This window comes from Amphibalanus amphitrite, unplaced genomic scaffold (genome assembly GCF_019059575.1).
Source record: "Amphibalanus amphitrite isolate SeventyFive unplaced genomic scaffold, NRLGWU_Aamphi_draft 000208F_arrow, whole genome shotgun sequence".
In the NCBI taxonomy this organism is placed as follows: domain Eukaryota; kingdom Metazoa; phylum Arthropoda; class Thecostraca; order Balanomorpha; family Balanidae; genus Amphibalanus; species Amphibalanus amphitrite.
Window position 1 is genome coordinate 763,861 of NW_024881703.1, and position 18,386 is coordinate 782,246.

Sequence of the window (18,386 nt, forward strand, 5' to 3'; positions counted from 1 at the left end):
TTCAAAATGCACAGAGTAACCCTCTTCTTGACTCACATTATATAAAGATATGGTCTGTAACTTACATTAATATGTATATCATTGAAATTCTCATTGACTGAAGAAAAATAATCAATCAAAATATTTTGAAAATTTTCAAAATCTCAACATTTTTTTAATTAATACATTTTTTATTTTTTATTTTCAAAATGTGGCCATTAAATTTTTGCCAAAAAGATTATGCCAAAAGATGCCTCTGGATATGAAAATTAGATGTACAAAAATTTGGAGAGGTGTTTTGCCTTGAACTTTTTATATAATTTTTTATTTACGGCAATATTAACACGAGCAGTGGAAGGGGGATTTCGCCCACCCCTCCTGTTTTTCGCCAATAACTCGCGCTGCAAACATAATATTAATGTGAAGTTTTGGCTACCTGTCCAAAATTGAACTGCAGATCTCCTCGTGCAAGAAATAAGAAAATTGGATCACAACTTTTCTAGTAATAGCGGTGTAAAGTCAAACATCCTGCCGCCGCGGCGGCGCGGCGGCCGGCGCTAGCCGTTACGCGCCGCCTGAATCGTAGACTGTGCCGGGGCGGGACGGTTCCGTCTTTACATCGCGCTCCTTACCGCTGATTATATTCGATTGGCGTCAAATTTTGTGAGAAGACTGAGAAATGTACAGGCAATCCTATGGTTCAATAATTTTGAAAATAGGTCGGTAACAACTTGAGTTATGTGTGTGTAAACACAAAATTGTGATTGCCGCGTTTCTCGCGTCGGCCGATCCCGCCTCAGCCGGCGACATCTTACCCTTCGCAGGCTTCCAACTGCCATATTTATTGTTGGATTAACTAGAAATTCACCATACATACTCACAAATGTATATTCTCTCGTATAGTGAAAGAAAAAAGAAAATCGACCGGTAACTTTTTGAGTTATCGGCGTGTAAACGCTCATAACAGCCGAGGCTGTGTTAGGGTCAAATGAGGAGAAGGCTCACCCTAGTAATCGCATGAAGTTCGCTCTGTCCATGTAATAATGGGCTTTCAGTGAGTTTGCTTATTGAATATGCCACACACAAAATATATGCAGGCAAAAGTGCGGCATTTGGAAGCAATTCATTGCAATTGCCTGGGGCGTGACCAGGTCAGAGAGGGTGCAGATAACAAAATTACAAGTACCGACGTGAAAACTGGCCGGGATTGTGCGCTCCCTCGGGAGCAGCGGTGCCGCTCCAAGGGAGCAGCCCGCATGAGATAAAGTTGCCTGTCCAGCCCTGAGGGGGGTTGCGGCGTGGAGGAGAAGGATTTCTGTATCCTGAGCATAGAAGCACGGAACGGTGATGCCTGGAACTGGAAGCATCTCAAACGTTTTGGATTAATGTATTTCAAGGTATTAAGTGGCTTGGGATGCTCCATGTTTCACAAACATTCACTTCCATAGCATTTTTATTTCCACCTGGCCGAAGGTTTGATGTGCAGCCCCAACGGTTTTCTCGAGATCGTTTGCAACGCTGTAAGGCTGGAGAGCTGAAATTGACATACCTTCCTACCTACCTGAGCATTGACTTAAGCCGGATTTTTTTACGCCAACAGAATTTTGAGGCTGAGGTCAGCTTACTGACATATGACAGCACAAATAAATATCGGAACGATGCAAAAAGTTGCAGCTTTACAGCGCCCTCAGTGAGCCTTTTGCAGGGGATGAAACTTAAGTAACGGCATATAGTAACGGCTCTTGAGATTTCACATCAATTCCTCCAACTTTAACTTTCACCCGAGGTCAAGCTGGCCACGTGACTTCACTATTACAAGTCAATGGGAAATATTGAAACATTGAAACTATTATTTTGATGCCGGAAACGAACGAAGCCTGTCATCAATTATCAAACACCTGTAATCGTGATTCCATACACTTTGCAGAGGGCGATTCTTCGGGACCTTCCATGACGTCGTATACCTATGCTAATTGCTAGTACTTTGTATGGTCGTTTTAGGTCATCGTTTTTCTTTTTGTCAATAACCTTGATTGGAATTAATCTCGCGAGTCGAATAAGCCACCAGTGCGTGAACTCACGGAACCCTGCTGAACCTAATCATATACCTAAAATAGCTGCTTTCACGACAAGTATCTAACACACATTTACTGATAGTTGATGCGATTTGGTCAAATTTGGTTCATAGTTGATTCTCAATTGCTTTAGCTTGGGTTGCACTAGTTGCTTATTGACCTTATTAATCATATTATCAGACGTTCCTTTTAAATCAAACATTTGAACAAAATTACGTTATGAAAATAGCTATACAGTAAAACAGATTTGGCTAGATTCGTCTGACATCCGCCATGAAAACGGCTGATACATGGCCTCATTTGACCAGCTCATCTTGACCTCAGCGGTTTTGATGTGACTTCGACCTGAGGAAAACACCTTAAGCTGACCTCTTCCAAATACAGTTATATCATTACGGTCAACTGGTGACCTCTGTGGTCAGGTCAAATGCCCTGAACCAGGGATTAATTTTCTGTCAATAAATCCCCAAATGGTCGCAGCACCGTCATTTCAGTACCTGACACTTATCTGGCACCATCGTGTTTATGATGCTCCGCCGGGTAGAATGGTGTGCTGATATTTTGGAAAGCTCAGCTTAACGTGCTTACTTCAGGTCAAGGTCAGAACGAAGTCGTTCAGGTTACGAATCTGGTCGATTGAGATGATTCTGAGTACCTACATTGATGACCCTTCCCCCAATGATCTCATTTTGTTTGGAATCAATTGACGAAAAATTATCCCATCAAACAGCCTTAGTGACGTCACAAATGACGTTCCGTTTTTATGTCGTCACGCAAGGTCCAGGAGCAAAACTGAAACATCGGACCTAGCAAAGAATGCGTGAAGTACATTCTCCTCGTAAATAATTGTTGGCAATGAGGGCATTTCGATCTTGCGACATTTTTAACATTACATAGACTTACTTATTTGACGTAATAGTTCAGTGAAGTGACCCTATATAAAGTTCGTTTGGTGTCACAAGCTAAATCAAAGATAAGTTGTAATAACTTTTAGCGCTCTATCGCCATTGCGTCCCTGGCAGTGATGAGAAAACCGTCAGAGGCGGATAGTACTCGCTCCCACGGCCACATGCGGTTTAACCTCGCTCTCTTGAGAACAATACGTCATTATGACGTCTTTGACTATTTGGGACCTAGCTTAGCTTGCGTAGGTGTCCTAAGTCTCTTTAGAAAAAATTAACAGAGTTGCAATGACCTCTCAATCACATTTGACCGTTCTCAGTTCGGACCAGTTGACAGTTATTGTTATTTTTTCCACTGTACGACGAAATTTAATGTTGTATAGCGACCTTAAGAGGAAAAACACCTTTTTAATATTTTCATCATTCAATGGCAATGCGTTGAGAAGACTTTTACTGCAAAAATAAATTGCAAAAAAAGATGGCCACATTCTCAAAATTTGATTTTTACAAATAAATCATATGTAAAAAAAAAATAAAAATCGAAAATTTTCCAAAATAATTGATATCACACAAATCTTTGTTTAATTCCAATTGTGGGGATATGCAGTTTTATATGAATCTTATGAGTATTTAGCGAAATATCCGCGGATGAAATTTATAGTTTTTATGCTAGTCATTAAGTTGCCTGGGGCAATATCTCCCAAAGTATTCGACGGATGTGATTGAAAATGTCACAAAACGAATCGCCGGGCTAGATAACCACATAGCCGAAATTTCATTAAAATTGGAGAGGTAGGGTGTTATTTCGCGATTTTTTTGGTCCATTTGTCGTGGAATGCCCCTGTTACCTGACTGGGCGCCGGCCGCCGGTCCTCCGGAAGGGTCACTTTGGTATGCGAACTCTTCACCGCACTTGCCCACTGTCAGAGAGTGTACTGAGGGACAGTAGTTTCTAACAGCTCGTTCGATTGGTCTGCCTGCTCAGCCAATCATATTCTGGCAACCTTGGACCTTGGGACCCAACGTCGCTATGGTACTTCCGTATAGCCTGAGGCACCTGGGTACTTATGAATCTTGGGTCCCGTTGGATTCTGGGTCCGACTGTACTTGGGTACATTTGATACACACCCGTCCGGACCCCGGCCCGCGCGCCCGCCCGCCCACTCACGCTGCTCGCACGTCCATAAGCGGTAAGGGAACAACGCAGACACCCTGAGTTAGCGTGGCGGCTCGGGACAGGCGGTAGAGATAAAAGATGAGGGGGTACTGATAAGGCATCTTATCAGCTAGGGGACGACGCGGCGCGCGGCGAACGCGCGCGGCGGCTCGGGGTCGGGATGAAAGGGAGGGAGAGAGGGAAGGAGTAGGTAGAGAGAGAGAGACGGGGGGCGCAGGTGCTGTTTTGACGAACTGACGCTAAAGAGGGGGGAGGGGAGCGGGGGAAGAAATGGCCTGTGGATCTTCTCTGTGTGGGGACAGCGAGGACAGTCCAGCGAGAGCGCTTGAGCCTGGTGGAGTGTATACGAATTTCTCTGCGTGCAAACAAGAACTTTAACTGCTAACGAGAAGTTGTAGTGCCACGTGACTCAGACCTCCAACCGTGATACCAGTCGGGGCGCCAGAGGACACAGGACACAGGCCAGGTGAGGGTGGAGCTACTGGGAGGCAGTTGCAAACAGTAAACACCTACCTACCACTTAATGGATATTGCATCTCAAGGTGTCCAATCCTGCCAGTTAATGGCGCGCGGCGAACGCGCGCGGCGGCTCGGGATGAAATGGAGGGAGGGAGGGTGGGAGTAGGTAGAGAGAGAGAGAGAGAGAGAGAGAGAGAGAGAGAGAGAGAGAGAGAGAGAGAGAGAGAGAGAGAGAGAGAGAGAGAGAGAGAGAGAGAGAGAGAGAGAGACGGGTGAGGCAGGTGTTGTTTTGACGGTTTCGACTGACGCTAAAGAGGGGGGGGGGAGGGGGAGCGGGGGAAAGAAATGGCCTGTGGATCTACTCTGTGTGGGGTCAGAGGACAGTCCAGCGAGAGCGCTTGAGCGTGGCGGAGTGTATACGAATTTCTCTGCGTGCAAACAAGAACTTTAAGTGCTAACGAGAAGTTGTAGTGCCACGTGACTCAGACCTCCAACCGTGATACCAGTCGAGGCGCCAGAGGACACAGGTCACAGGCCAGGTAAGGGTGGAGCTGCCGGGAGGCAGTTTCAAACACCTACCACTTACTGGATATTGCATCTCAAGATGTCCAATCCTGCCTGTTCATGTGTATGCCTCATAAACAACGATAGCTGCAGAACGATAAGGTGGCGGTCTATAGGTTTTGGTCTGCATGTCAAATTGACTAATTTTCGTGTGAGATAACTCCCGACCAATGTCATACAGTTCACATATCGATTAGCATGCAGCCTGAAACACATTTCGCACAAGTTGCTCTCGCAACCAGCTAAATATCGTATCAATGCCGTAAAAAAGCGCTGCTGAAGAGCAGCGCTATTTCTGATGCGTTATTTTTCACGAACAACGCAAAGTCTTACGTCACCAGAGGCGTCTTTGTCTCTTTATGATACGGAAACGCGTCCTTTTGGGTGGGGGTAGCGTCAATCTGGCTTCGTTCTTTTAACGGGTTCCGTCTTTCGTCTTCGTCCTTTTATGATAACCAAATTCCGTCTAATCTCAGAAATGACGGAGCGTCCCTCCGTTCTTTTCTTTATAAGAATGGCCACAGTGCTCGTCGAACCCGCTGCAGGCCGGGGGGTCAGTTGGACCTCCCGGCCGGAGCGCCGGCGCCGCCGCTGACTCGCCGTCCGGCCCTCCGCAGCACCATGCGCGAGCTTCAGGCGCTGAACGCGCGCGTGGCCTACTACCTGAGCGGCTGGGTGATCCGCATCCGCGGCACCATGTCGCGCGAGGCGCCCGTTCTGGTGGCCGCGCCGCACTCCACCTTCGGAGACGCGATCGTGCTCTTCTGCTCTGGCCTGCCGTCCATCATCTGCCGCAGCGAGACGATCGGCATGCCGTTCTTTGGCAGTACGTTGGACAGAGGAAGCTGAGACAGGGATAGGTTGCCGGCTCTCCGCGGTGTTAGGATCGGGCTGCGGGACTGGGGTGGCTCGGATAGCGTCATAATTGGTGATGGAAGATCCAGGTAGCACCGCAGGCTGCTTATAATCGTCTCGCCCCTGAGCTGATAACAGTACAGCCAAGATTTATTTACTGTACAGCTATTGTTGGTTTACCTTCATATAAATATCATGGATATTCGATGGGCTATTTAGTTTCATTATGATCGTCATATCTGCTGTTCTAGTGTCCGCCGATCTTGACCCGTATAGCCATGCCTTGAGTGTGAGTTGGGTTAGAGACCACCGAAAGGCGAGACCCCAGCTCCTAGCGCGCCGCGGCCGGGCGGCGGCGAGCGGGCACACGAGCTCGGCGCGGCAGAAGGTAAGTGGGGGCGGACGTCCGAGGGAGGAAGCCGGGCCGGGGCGTGCCTGCCACGGGGCTGGATAGGCTAGTCGCCTCACGGGGTGGTGCCACATGTCACGTAGAGTACGCCTTCTTCACCACTGCACTCATCTTCAATGTCCACGCGTAACTTGCGACCCGCTTGGCGCTTCGGGTGAGCTTGGTAGAGTAGTGGCTCGTCGGGAGGGGTGGCTGGTTAATGGGTGGCACCCTATGCTACTGGTTTGAAGTCTATGTGTGTTTTGTACTTTCTTTGTTATAAATTGTCCAGTCGTTTACTTGTGCTGAACCTGAATGCACTAGAAGTCTCGCAAAAATGATACGCGTAACTAATTGAATTACATCGTAACGCAATATCTTGATGTCGATCGATTAAAGCCTACCTTTGATGACATATCTTTTCGATAAGTTATTCATATAGGGACAGCTTCCTGTTGTTCTACCGTTCCCCTCGTTCCCGGTACGCTCTGCGGCGCGAGCAGCCCCGCCGTCTACATGACGCCCCGTCTGTGCCGCGCCTCCAGAGCTGATCGACTACACCCAGCCGGTGTACGTGTCGCGAGAAGACCCCAACTCGCGCCAGAACACCATCCGCGAGATCCAGCGGCGCGCTCACAGCAACGGCCAGTGGCCGCAGGTGAGCCGTGCGCATCATCCGGCCGTTCGTCCGTTCGTCTGTGCGTTCGTCTGTGCGGGCGGGCGGGTGGTTGTTCGTTCGTTCGTTCGTTCGTTCGTTCGTTTGTTCGTTTGTTCGTTCGTTTGTTCGTCCGTCCGTCCGTCCGTCCGTCCGTCCGTCCGTCCGTCCGTCCGTCCGTCCGTTCTCGTTTGTTTGCACGTGGTTGCGTGCATTTGTTGGTCCGTTCGTTCGTTCGTTCGTTCGTTCGTTCGTTCGTTCGTTCGCTCGTTCGTTCGTTCGTTCGTTCGTTCGTTCGTTCGTTCGTTCGTTCGTTCGTTCGTTCGTTCGTTCGTTCGTCCATTTGTTCATTCATGCATTCATTCGTTCATTCATCATTCATTCATTCATCATTCATTCATTCATCAACGCTTTCTCGTAACTATGCAAAACTGAGGAAAATTGTAACCAAGGATCGTAGAGAAATGAAGTCCTACCTGTTTAGAGACACTTGAAACAAGTGCAGTAATTAAACGAGCAAAGGACTGCTTGTTGCCGGGTATAGGTATACATGTTACGGCCCGTTTGAAAACCCGGCCCGTATTAATGCTGCCCGGCCCGCATTAATACTGACCGGAGACCTGGCCCGTATTAATACGGGCCGGTCAGCATTAATGCGGGCCGCCTTGCCGGTCGGTATTAATGCGGCCGATTTAGGTGGGCAGTATTAATGCTGCCCACCTTTTATTTCAAAACTTATCCGTCTGCTGCAAAATCAATTACATTAGCATGTTTTTATAGACTTCGGCTTACTGATAAAAGTTGAATGCCATGTGTAAATATTCGCCAACCCCGCCTCGAACCCACAACCATTCGATTACAAGACCGGAACATATACCCCGAGACTAGCGAACAGATCGAAAGGCAGTGAATTGGGCAAGCAGTTGAAACCAGTGCTCGGCAATGATATGGAACAAAACGTGCTCGAGAAAATAGATGCTATTATACGTGATTAACCCGCGCCCCGCTGGGGGGGGGGGGCAGAATCTGCCCCCCTCCCGTTTTTCGCCAATAACTTCTAAACGCGTTACGCCAGCGACGTCAAACTTTCGGTACCTTATCATACATCAATTTGACACGTTCCCTGAAAATTTGAGCGAAATCCGTCGGAAAATGTTTGAGAAATTGACGTTTTAGTGACGTCATGTTCGCCATTTTCGCCTCAAAAACGGCAAAATTTCAAACGCCGCTCACATCTTCATTTTTAAAGAAATCAAGACGTTACAAAAAAAGGTTATGCGTGATTCCACTTTGTCTATCAAATGGCTATCTCGGTTTTTGAAAATTTTGGATTTTGGCCCAAATTTTTTCTCTAAAAAACTGACTTTTTTGGGAAAATAATTATACAATCCAAAATTTTGAGTGTATAAAAAAACGAAATATATGTCAGAGAAGTGGTCTATGTGCACCTACATAGCAATTTTTTAGAAGAATCGGTTCAAAAATGTGGGAGTTATTCAAAATTTTATGACGTCACGACACACAAAAATTTTGAAAAATAATTTTTTTGGAAGTTCTAGACCTCGTACGGAAACCAAAATAGCACCATTCGATTCGCCGTGAAAAACTGCATCAGATAGACACCTTTTTAGGCCTTAAAAACCAATTTCAAAATTTGACCTCACTTGACCTGACCTTGAACTGACCTCAACCTGAAATTTATCCAGAGCTGGTCCATATCACTTATTGAGTGTGCCTATTGAATTCTATGAGTAAAGTGACCCATAAAACATTTGTCGCACATGCCCTTTTCAGTATTTTGTTTTTGGTGACTTGACCTGGCCTGACATGACCTTGACCTTGACCTTTGAATGACATTGTATGCAACGAATATTGCCTTGGTAGTCTAAGAACACGTTTTGGGCAATCAGTCTCAGTCCATTCTTCGGCAACTACGGTGCAAGGCCGATACTGTAGAAACTTGCATTTTGTACCCTTGACCTGACCTTGACCTGACCTCTGACCTACTTAAGCAAAAAAATTGGGCTCTTAAGATCCGCCTTGTTGAGAGCTTTCGATTGCCGTTTTCCCCGTCTTTCTACGACCATCGGTTCGGAAGTTAGACAAGGGGGGCAGAATCTGCCCCCCCAGCAGGGCGCGTATGGCTGAATAGCCCAGCGGGGCGCGGGTTAAAATAGTTCAAAACACCATTTAGAGAAAACAAACGAGGGTTTATCATAATTTTGTAGAGACAACCAGCAATATTCATCTAGACGTTGCCCAGGGTAATAAAAGCAGGTCTAACACATCGCCCAAGGTCACCTCAGGGAGTGCCGACACTGCCGCGCGCCCATTTCTTCCATTACCGCTGGAGGACCGACAGTGAGTATCAGCGTATCACGCATCTGTTTCATTTTCTGATCTTAATAACTAGTGATCATAAAGTGTATGGCAACTTCATTTTGAAAATGTCATAATTCGAGGACTTTAGCACTGATTTCCACTTAACCCTCGCACTTATAGGGGGGGGGGGTCGAACGGACCCCCCCCCCCCTCGTTTTTTCTTTGCGAATAACTCGCGTAAAAAACGGCCGATCGCGACGAAACTTTCAGTACCCTCGAGTTATTCAATTTTACATCTGCTCTAAAATTTCATAACCCTGACCCAAATGACCTTTGACCTGTGACCTGATCCTCGAGACCATGTTTGGCCGGAATCGCAATTCATCGTATGTTGGCTCATAATATCTGCGTGTTTCTAGTCTTGTTGTGGTTTTAAACACTGGAACATGTAATTGTAAAATGATGTTGTACCAATGCATTATGGTGGGTGTCAAGGTCATGTATGGTGTAAGGTCAAGGTATGGTTGGTCTATACGCTGAAGATACCACGAAACAAACATTTACTAGCCAACAGTCAGAAAGTATAAAATACATTTAAAACCACTGCAGGCCTACGCAGCATTTGCTAAGACATGGAATAGAGACTAGTTGGCTAGTTTTGATATGGCCCGAGTTTTCATATGGCCGTGAGGAAAAAAGTGGGCTGTATTAATACTGCCCGGCCCGTATTAATGTTGACCGCCAGGCGGCCCGCATTAATGCTGACCGGGGGCCGTATTAATACGGGCCAGGTCTCCGGTCAGTATTAATGCGGGCCGGGCAGCATTAATACGGACCGGGTTTTCAAACGGGCCGTAACATACATACGGCCCATCGAGCTGGTGAGCTGTGATACCGGTAAACCAGGCACCGATGGTTAGTTATGTGAGAGGGTAGGGCCTTGGCGCCGCCGGCTGCTCGGTACCGAAATAGAGACCGGCTGCTAGCTGACCCCGTGCCGCCGTTACACGCGCCGCCATGCCGTGTAATCCCGTAGATTGGGACCGAAATAAAAGCCGACGGCTAGCTGAGCACGTGCGGCCGTTTGTGGTGTGTAACCCCCCGGCCCCCGGACACACTGCACTGTCACGCGTGCGAACTTTACCGCTAGTCGCAAAACAATTCACGCTTTAGGTAGGTGAATAAAAAATGATCAATTTAGGATTCATGTTTAGCTAAATAGACGATGAATAGATGGTGTTTAAAAAACTTACAGGCGAAGTCACAGTTCATTTTGCGCCGTTCGGTTCGGCCCTGTAAATGTTGACATTATCATTCTATATGGAATCCCCAGAATCTCAGCTGTCGCGGTTGTTCAGTTTGTTTTGTTTAGTCCCGTCCTCGACGCCCGTGCCGTCGCTGTCTCGGTCCCGATGTCGCCTCTCCGCTGTGGAACAGCCGGCCCCATGGCCGCCCCACTGTGACTCAGCGGTCGTATCGACGCCCGCGCGACCTCCACCCTCCACCGCCGCGCCGCGGCCGGCCGGGACGGGACGGGACGGGACGGGCACCACTGTTTGCACGACTCGTGTCGACCCAAACCAGCCGGGTCAACTGACCGCTGCGCTGCCTCCGTCCGCGACCCTGTCCTGTATGTAAACAGATAGACGATGTCACAACGTTTTCAGAGGACAGAAGATACCCACGAGGGTGGGAAGTGACGGGGATGTTACAGCAGAAACGTAGCGATGAGTTTTCTCTCGATTTGCCACGGGCTTCTTTGAAAGGTGTTGCCAGTGGCGTCACCACGGTTTCAGAACTTCTAGGGACACTTTTCCAGGGCGTCGCCACAAACCTTTGCTTGAGTCTGGTCGGCATTACCCACCTACTCCCAAATCTGCGTACCTCGTTGGATTTCGGCCACTCTAATTTAAAAACGAGGGAGAATAATTAATATTTAGTTGGAAAAAAAAAAACGAAGAAGCTACGCGGTAGTAGGCATGTTGTTCGATCATGAAACGCGTGCCCACATCCTTCTGCCTATGCATGCAGGGACGGTCGCAGACTTGGCGTTTGAGGGGGGGGGGCAGCTTGGCAAAGAGGCCCTGTCGACCCTCGGGAGGCCCAGTGCCTCCCGAGCCCCATTATTGCAGGGGCCCCATTATTAACATACAGGCCTTTGAGGCCGGTATGGTAACCCAGCCAGCAAATCGGAGCTTTCCCCGTACGGGGAAGGCCTATGGCGAGCTTGGGGCGGGCTCGGGGAAACCCCAACCGTTCTCCTGGGGAAAACGGAGCGTTCGCTTGGGATTTGAGACACTTTGTACGGGGAACTTTGTGCGGGATTCGTACGGGGAAACGGTATAACTGCCCAAGCGTTCCCCAAGCGTCCCCCAAGCTACCCCCGCGCCGACTATGGTTAAAACCCGTTGTTAAGGTCGGTTCCCCGTACGGGGCTATCGAACATTTTCCCCAAGAAGATCCTGTGCGAGCCCCGCACATTCCCCTACCCGGCTGTACGGGTTTATGCTTACTGGAGACCTTCCCCGATCGGGGAAACCGTGATTTTCCCCTAACGTTCCCAGACCTTTCCCCGCGCGAACCCCGGCCGTTCCCCGACTTGGCAATGACCCCACTGCCTTGTCTGCTTTTTTCCCCGTACGGAGAAGCCAGTAAAAAAAAACGCACTGGGAAACAGATCGGGTCCCATTTAAATTGACAATGACTATTTATTTTGTCTGTAAACATACAAATATTTGTACACACATACTGGTTTACATACAAACAAAATTGTCCACTTGTTTTCCCGCAATAGGGAAACGATAAAACCACACGGGAAAATAATTAGAACCAATCCATTTGGCCATGCCTGTTTATTTCCAGACTTTCAGGATGCTTTAACGACTATAAAAAAATAGATCAATACACAATACACAATAGTCTCCCAATCAATATATATATAGATCAATACACAATAGATCAATACACAATAGTCTCCCAAGCATGGTATGTGTCTGTACCACCACAGCCTATACTATTTTTATGTGGAGTCCTTCATTTGATGAAAGGTTAACATACTTGATATACTCGTTACAAATCAAGACAAACACTAAAAAAGTTATTATTCAGTCAAAAAACATTGTGAACGCTTAGCAAGTGGCAAGCATGACATAGGTACAGCAGCAGCACAGCAGTGACAAACAACAGGTGACGAACACGAGCACTGGTAACAGGTCTAACCCCAGTTCTAACATGTCGAACCCCAATTTTCCTCTGCAGCAGGAGTCTGTTCAGCAGATTGAGAACGACGGCTTTGCTGTAGGCTCCCTACAGCTGGTCCCGCCTTCTGTTCGGTAGTGCCCTGGAACCACAACTCGAGTCTTTTTCTGGCTGTTTCAGACACATCTCAGCGGTCAGCTGCCGCTGAGAGCCACCTTGCTATGATCCATGTCCCAGCGCATCTCCAGGAATTCTGCGGCTGTGGACAAAAACAAAAATATGTGCACTTGTAGGTATGTTAATCAGGTTTTACAGCTAGCTACTACATGGAATGTCCTTATATAGAAACTTCAGCTTGCGCTGAAACATGTTGAATGCCATTTTATGAAATTACACTTATTTATAACTTTTTTCCCCACGAAAAGTGCTTAGAAATTGAATGTGATATACTTTGAATAGTTAATTACCAGTAAAACGCCTTTTGGGCGAAGAACGAGCGAGCGAGATAGTGAGCCCTGCACGTGCGGAAGGGCGAGAGGGTACTTCCAACGGGCTTGTGCAAAGCACCCTTCTAACCGGTCGCTAGTGGTGTACCAAATTTGAGCGCAATCGGCCCAGCCACTCCTGAGATTTGGAAGCGGCATTCTGCACGTGCGCACGTGCAAATGGGGTCCAAACTGACTTTTGCACGGTACCCTACTAACTGGTCCCCAACCGTGTACCAAATTTGAGCGCAATCGGCCCGGCCGTTCTCGAGATCTGGAAGCGCCCCCTGCACGTGCGCACGTGCAGTAGCACCCTAACCGCAACACATGGGAATGCATTGCCTGGTGGGTGCCTACCTGTATGCCAAGTGAAGTTTCAGCGAAATCGCCCCAGTAATTACCGAGTTATTAAAATGGGAACAAATTTAACACCTCTTATTGTTGTATTTTGCACGTGCACTGGGGGTGACCCACATGCATCGAGAGTATCCTATTTTTGGTAGAAGGGATGCTGCTACCCTACAAAAATTACCGCAAGTCAATCACCCAAGCGGCGGCTGAGATATGAGCCTCTCAAAATCACTACTTTTGCAAAACAGCTTGAACACCCTTGACTTTTCACGTGGCACGTGCCACGACGGTCACTGAGGTGTATCAAAAGTAGTCAATTACGGGGTAGAAGGGATGGGGCTACCCAGCAAAAAAAGACCGCAGGCTAATCGGTCCAGCGGTTGCTGAGATATAAGCCTCTCAAAAGCGTTACAGGCCGGGCCGGGCCGGGCCGGGCCGCTCATACTGAGATTTTTCCCTTATATTGAAAAAACTTCGCTTCGCTCGCTGCGCTCGCTCGCTCGTAAAAACAGGAAATAAAAATTCAATAATTAAATTTGTACTTCTAAACATTTCTCATTCCAGGAAAAGTCATTAGGTAATAAATGTTTTACGTCTATGTTACGCCTTACGAAGTTGACAGATAAATGAACGCCGTTTGACAGTTAAAATCGGTGGCTAGTTTATCAAGATAACAATGAAGTCCCTTTCACAAGCAGAGCTGTGTAGTAGAGCTGCTGAAACAGGCTCTTTCCGAAGACAGAAAATGGAGTGCGAGAGCCTATTCAAAATGCATGTCATTTATTACATACAATCGCGTCAATCGTTCGCACATCCCTGTAAGCGGTTGATGCGATCGTGATTTCATGTATTTAATTAATGGGCTCTCGCATGAGATTTTCTGGCTGTAGAAAGAGTGTGTCTCAGCCTTAAGACTTGGGTGAAGGACAGGTTGTTCAACAGCTCTAAGCTAACCCCCACCCCCATAAACTGCTTACCAGCTTCGCCTGGAAGTCGCTCTTCGGTTGCTCATGCGAGCAATTACGCATTAACTCCACGCCAGGCTCATACTGCTGTTGTGGGTTCTGCCAAGTCCCGTCGGAAACCTTTCGGTCGTAACCGGCAGACGTCCCTCTAGAACAGAAGCAGATAAAGCATTAGGCTGATGACATTATATTGTCCGGGCAATTTAAGGATAATCTCAGACGGAGGTTGATGACCTCATTCATTTTTACGTCATATTCTGCATATCCCAGACAGTGATCAAGATATTGTGTGTATCGAAAGCTTTGTCTTTTACAATAAACTTGAGTTAGTATCGTCATTTTATATCTGTCATGGATTCGTTACAAGTAAGTGTTTTAGTTCATTACCAACACAGCATAGCTTCCTCGTCGAGCTGCGTCCTCCGTCGGTGCCGAGTCCAGCTTCTCACGCACTGACCCCAGCGGTAGATCACGACTTTGGGCACTGGTCAGACAAGCGGTCACCACATCTCGCCGTTCACCGTCTTCGTTCACAGCTCTGTAGTGTCGCCGCACTCTTCAGTGCCAACCATGATCTGACCTGGAGCGGTACCTAGCCCACGGCTTGCTCCCACAACCGCGCGGCGCAGTGACTCTGGACCGACTTCCCCCGTTCGTCCCGTCTGACACGTCGGCACGGCCCCATTCACGATGACAGATGGGGACAGGAGACGCCCCTCAACCAGATGTGCGGACGGAACCGACGGCGGCCGGTCGTTGCTACCCCTCCCTCCCCTCCCTCGCTGTGTTGAGGCGACACTGCTCCTACTGGCGGTTGGGATTCGTCTGGGGATTAAGTGTAAAATCCCGAGCGGGGAATTTCAACAGTTCCCCTACTTTTCCCCAATCAAACTGTTCTAGAAAATGGGTCGGGGATAACGCACCCTTCCCCGTACGGGGAATCTGATCTTTTATCCGACCGAACCCCAACAGTGGGGTTTGATTGGGGAATGCTGCTCTTTTCCCGTACGGGGATCGGTATGATTTCCCCATGTCTTTTGAACATATTACCGATACAGTCGGGGAAGGGATGGGGAACACGGACCGTCCCCCGATCCGATAGGGGCATTGTACGTTCTCCCCAAGCTTTCCCCAACACTGTCCCCGCACCTTCCCCAACCGAATTGCTGGCTGGGAATATGGGGCCACTGTGGTAATTTGATGGCCGTTATGGTGCTATGGGGCCCCAGAGGCCGGTGTGGGCCCTCAGAGGCCAGTGCATGACGCCCAAAGGTAAGTCTTGGGCCCCAGAGAACATAATAGGGCCATCAGTGGCCGGTTTAGTGACCTCATAGGCTGGTTGGGGCCCATAGAGACCAGTTTGGGACCCGCAGAGGCTAGCGTGGGGCCTCAGATGTCACTGTGGGGCTTTTAAAGACTGGTATGGGTCCTTAGAGACCGGCATCGATCCTTCAGAAGCCAGTACGGGCCCTCAGAGGCACGTAAGGGCCAGTCTTGGGTCTCCAGGGCAGAAACTGGGCCATCAGAGGTCGGTGTGTTTAGAGGTCGGTTTGGGCCCTCAGAGACCAGTTAACCCGCGCCCTGGTGGGGGGGGGGCTATTTTTTGCCCCCTCCAGACTTTTCGATATATCTCCAGAACCGCTGCGCCGATCGTCACCAAACTTTCAGTACCCTCCCGGACATCAATTTTACACATTGTGACCAAAAATTTTTCCAAAGGCTATGATAGGTTGGCCGGAAATGACGTCAGAGTGACGTCATGTTCTGCCGTTTTCGACCCAAAAAAGGGTTTCGCGGGAAGAGCTGTCAGGCCTATAGCTTTGCAAATACAGAAAAACGATAAAGACATAAAAGCTGTAGAATTGACAGGGCTACAAAACTGCTATCTCGGATTTTTAAAATTTTTGGATTTTGACCCCCAAAAATAAAAAAATAGATTTTTTGATTATAATAGCCGAAAAATCCAAAAAGTTTTTTGAATTTCGAAAAAACCGGAATATATGTGATAGTCCTCACCGCCTTCTATCTACATACCAAATTTGAGATCGATACCTCTTTTTTTGGCCAAGTTACAGCGAAAAAACTGTTCAAAATTGATGACGTTAAATTTTCAAACTCAATTTTTTTGCAATTCTAGACCTCATAGCGCAAAACAAAGACCACCATTAGACTCCCCGTGACGAGCTGCATCGAATCAATACCCATTTTATGCAAAAATATCAACTTTGAAATTTGACCTTTTTTGACCTGACCTTGACCTGACCTCCACCAGAAAGTGACCTAAGCCGTACCTGATAGTCTTATAACCAACACCATTGAGTTGGAAATGAAAAATTGGCCATAAAACATGCATCGCACAACCTTAGTACCTAAAGTTATGTTCATGTGACCTGACCTGTGACCCTTGGTGACCTGACCTGTGACCTGACCTGGTAATGTCAGTGACCTCTTATAGCAATATATGTACTAGGCAACTGACGCCCTATCGATGATTCTCGACAAAATGCGTTTTCTTCGGTGTTATAGCACATTCCCTAGATGACCCGTGAACGGTGAAACATTTCATCTTTGACCTGACCTGTGACGTCATCGGTGACCCCGAGGTCAATGAAATTTGGTTTCCATCGACAAATTTGACAGACCTTTCGAACGCCGTTTGCATTTTGCGGATCCGTCCAGTAGTTTCGGAGATACGAGGGGGGGGGGGGCAAAAAATAGCCCCCCCCCCACCAGGTCGCGTTATAAACAGACCCCACCAGGGCGCGGGTTAAGGGCCTAATGGCAGTTTGAGACCATCAGAGGCCGACTTGGGCTCTCAGAGGCTAATGTGGGTCATTACAGGCAGGCATGGAACACTCAGGGGTTAGTGTGGGGCCCTTAAAGACCGGCATGGGCTGGCGTTGGACCTCAGAGGCCAGCAGAGGGCCCTCAGAGCCCAAGATAGCCCCCCAAAGGCCAATGCAAGCCATAAAAGGGCCGTTATCGGATCTTCCGAATCCAGTGCGGGACCCTCCGATGCTGATATTGGCCCTTACAGGGTGTCTCATAAGTTCGTTCTCACATTATATTTGCATGTGAAACAGAGTACATTGCGTCTTGATATATTCGTGACCCCTCGATGTGCTTCCCATTTAATAGGCAAACACATGAACACATGCTGCGGCATGCCAACCAGCATGTTTGGCTGCATAGCAGGCTTAAAGTTAATCCAGACTGACTTGACATGCGTCGTGAGCTCCTCGAGGCTGGAACAGCGCTACGCTTCGACGAGCCTAATTTTCAGCATAACCAACAAATTTTTATGAAATTTTGATCCGATGAGGTGCCTGGCATGTGGTCTTGCCACAAACGCCTGTCACAGTCTCCTTGCACCGCTTTTAAGCTTTGCTTGACATGTGCACTGATGCACTGTCTTGCCTGAAGATGGGCCTACGACCTCTCGGATGCCATTTTCTCCTCTATAAATGTGTTCATACTCGCGGTTCGAGTTCAGCTTGATGGTTGAAACTCCTCCCAGATGTTCTTGGAAAAGCATTATGCTTCCCAAAGCTGTTTCTGGGACACCAATCGCAACCTGGTCAGCGTCTGGACGCCTATAACCCCACAATACCGTGACCTTGGCCTTTCGCATAGGAACATAACGGGACGAAACGGAGGCCTCCCCCTTCGCCCTTATGGGGTTGTTTTCGGGTTTGGACGGGTGTTTCATCTCGAACGTGGACTATTTAGTCCAGATGACCTGGTTGATGTCCTCAGCCCTTTAGTTTTTTTTTTTTTTTAGCCTCAGGCATAACGAAACTCATGTTTGGCCATTTTAAGACGTTTTTGACTGTTTTGAGCCCTCCGGTAAGCAAAGCTTAAGTAACCTTGAGTTATGTACCCCGAAAGAACACTCTTAGACAGCTGGTAATCCATACTGAAAAGTCTGCTTACCAACTTTCTAACCCTTTGACCTTTTTGATGGCCACTTTGGCGCCACACAGTTTTGGCCACATGGCTCACTCCTGAGAG

At 48.0% G+C, this 18,386-nt stretch overlaps 1 protein-coding gene and 1 long non-coding RNA gene across 2 annotated transcripts in view; one reads left to right on the top strand and one right to left on the bottom strand.

Annotated features, from left to right (window-relative positions):
• The window catches only part of LOC122385097 (lysophosphatidylcholine acyltransferase-like), a 28,795-nt gene extending 18,638 nt beyond the window's left edge, over positions 1–10,157 (top strand). Inside the window, exons 4-5 of the mRNA XM_043373103.1 lie at positions 6,945–7,057; positions 10,122–10,157. Of these exons, the coding sequence (XP_043229038.1) occupies positions 6,945–7,057; positions 10,122–10,157 (149 nt within the window). The remainder of the gene's footprint in view (positions 1–6,944; positions 7,058–10,121) is intronic.
• Positions 10,158–12,066: 1,909 nt separating this feature from the next.
• On the bottom strand, positions 12,067–15,120 carry LOC122385105. Its single transcript, XR_006257158.1, has 3 exons — positions 14,763–15,120; positions 14,388–14,523; positions 12,067–12,833 (listed from the first exon to the last, which is right to left on the bottom strand). It is a non-coding gene; the product is annotated as an uncharacterized LOC122385105 (long non-coding RNA).
• Positions 15,121–18,386: the final 3,266 nt, after the last annotated feature.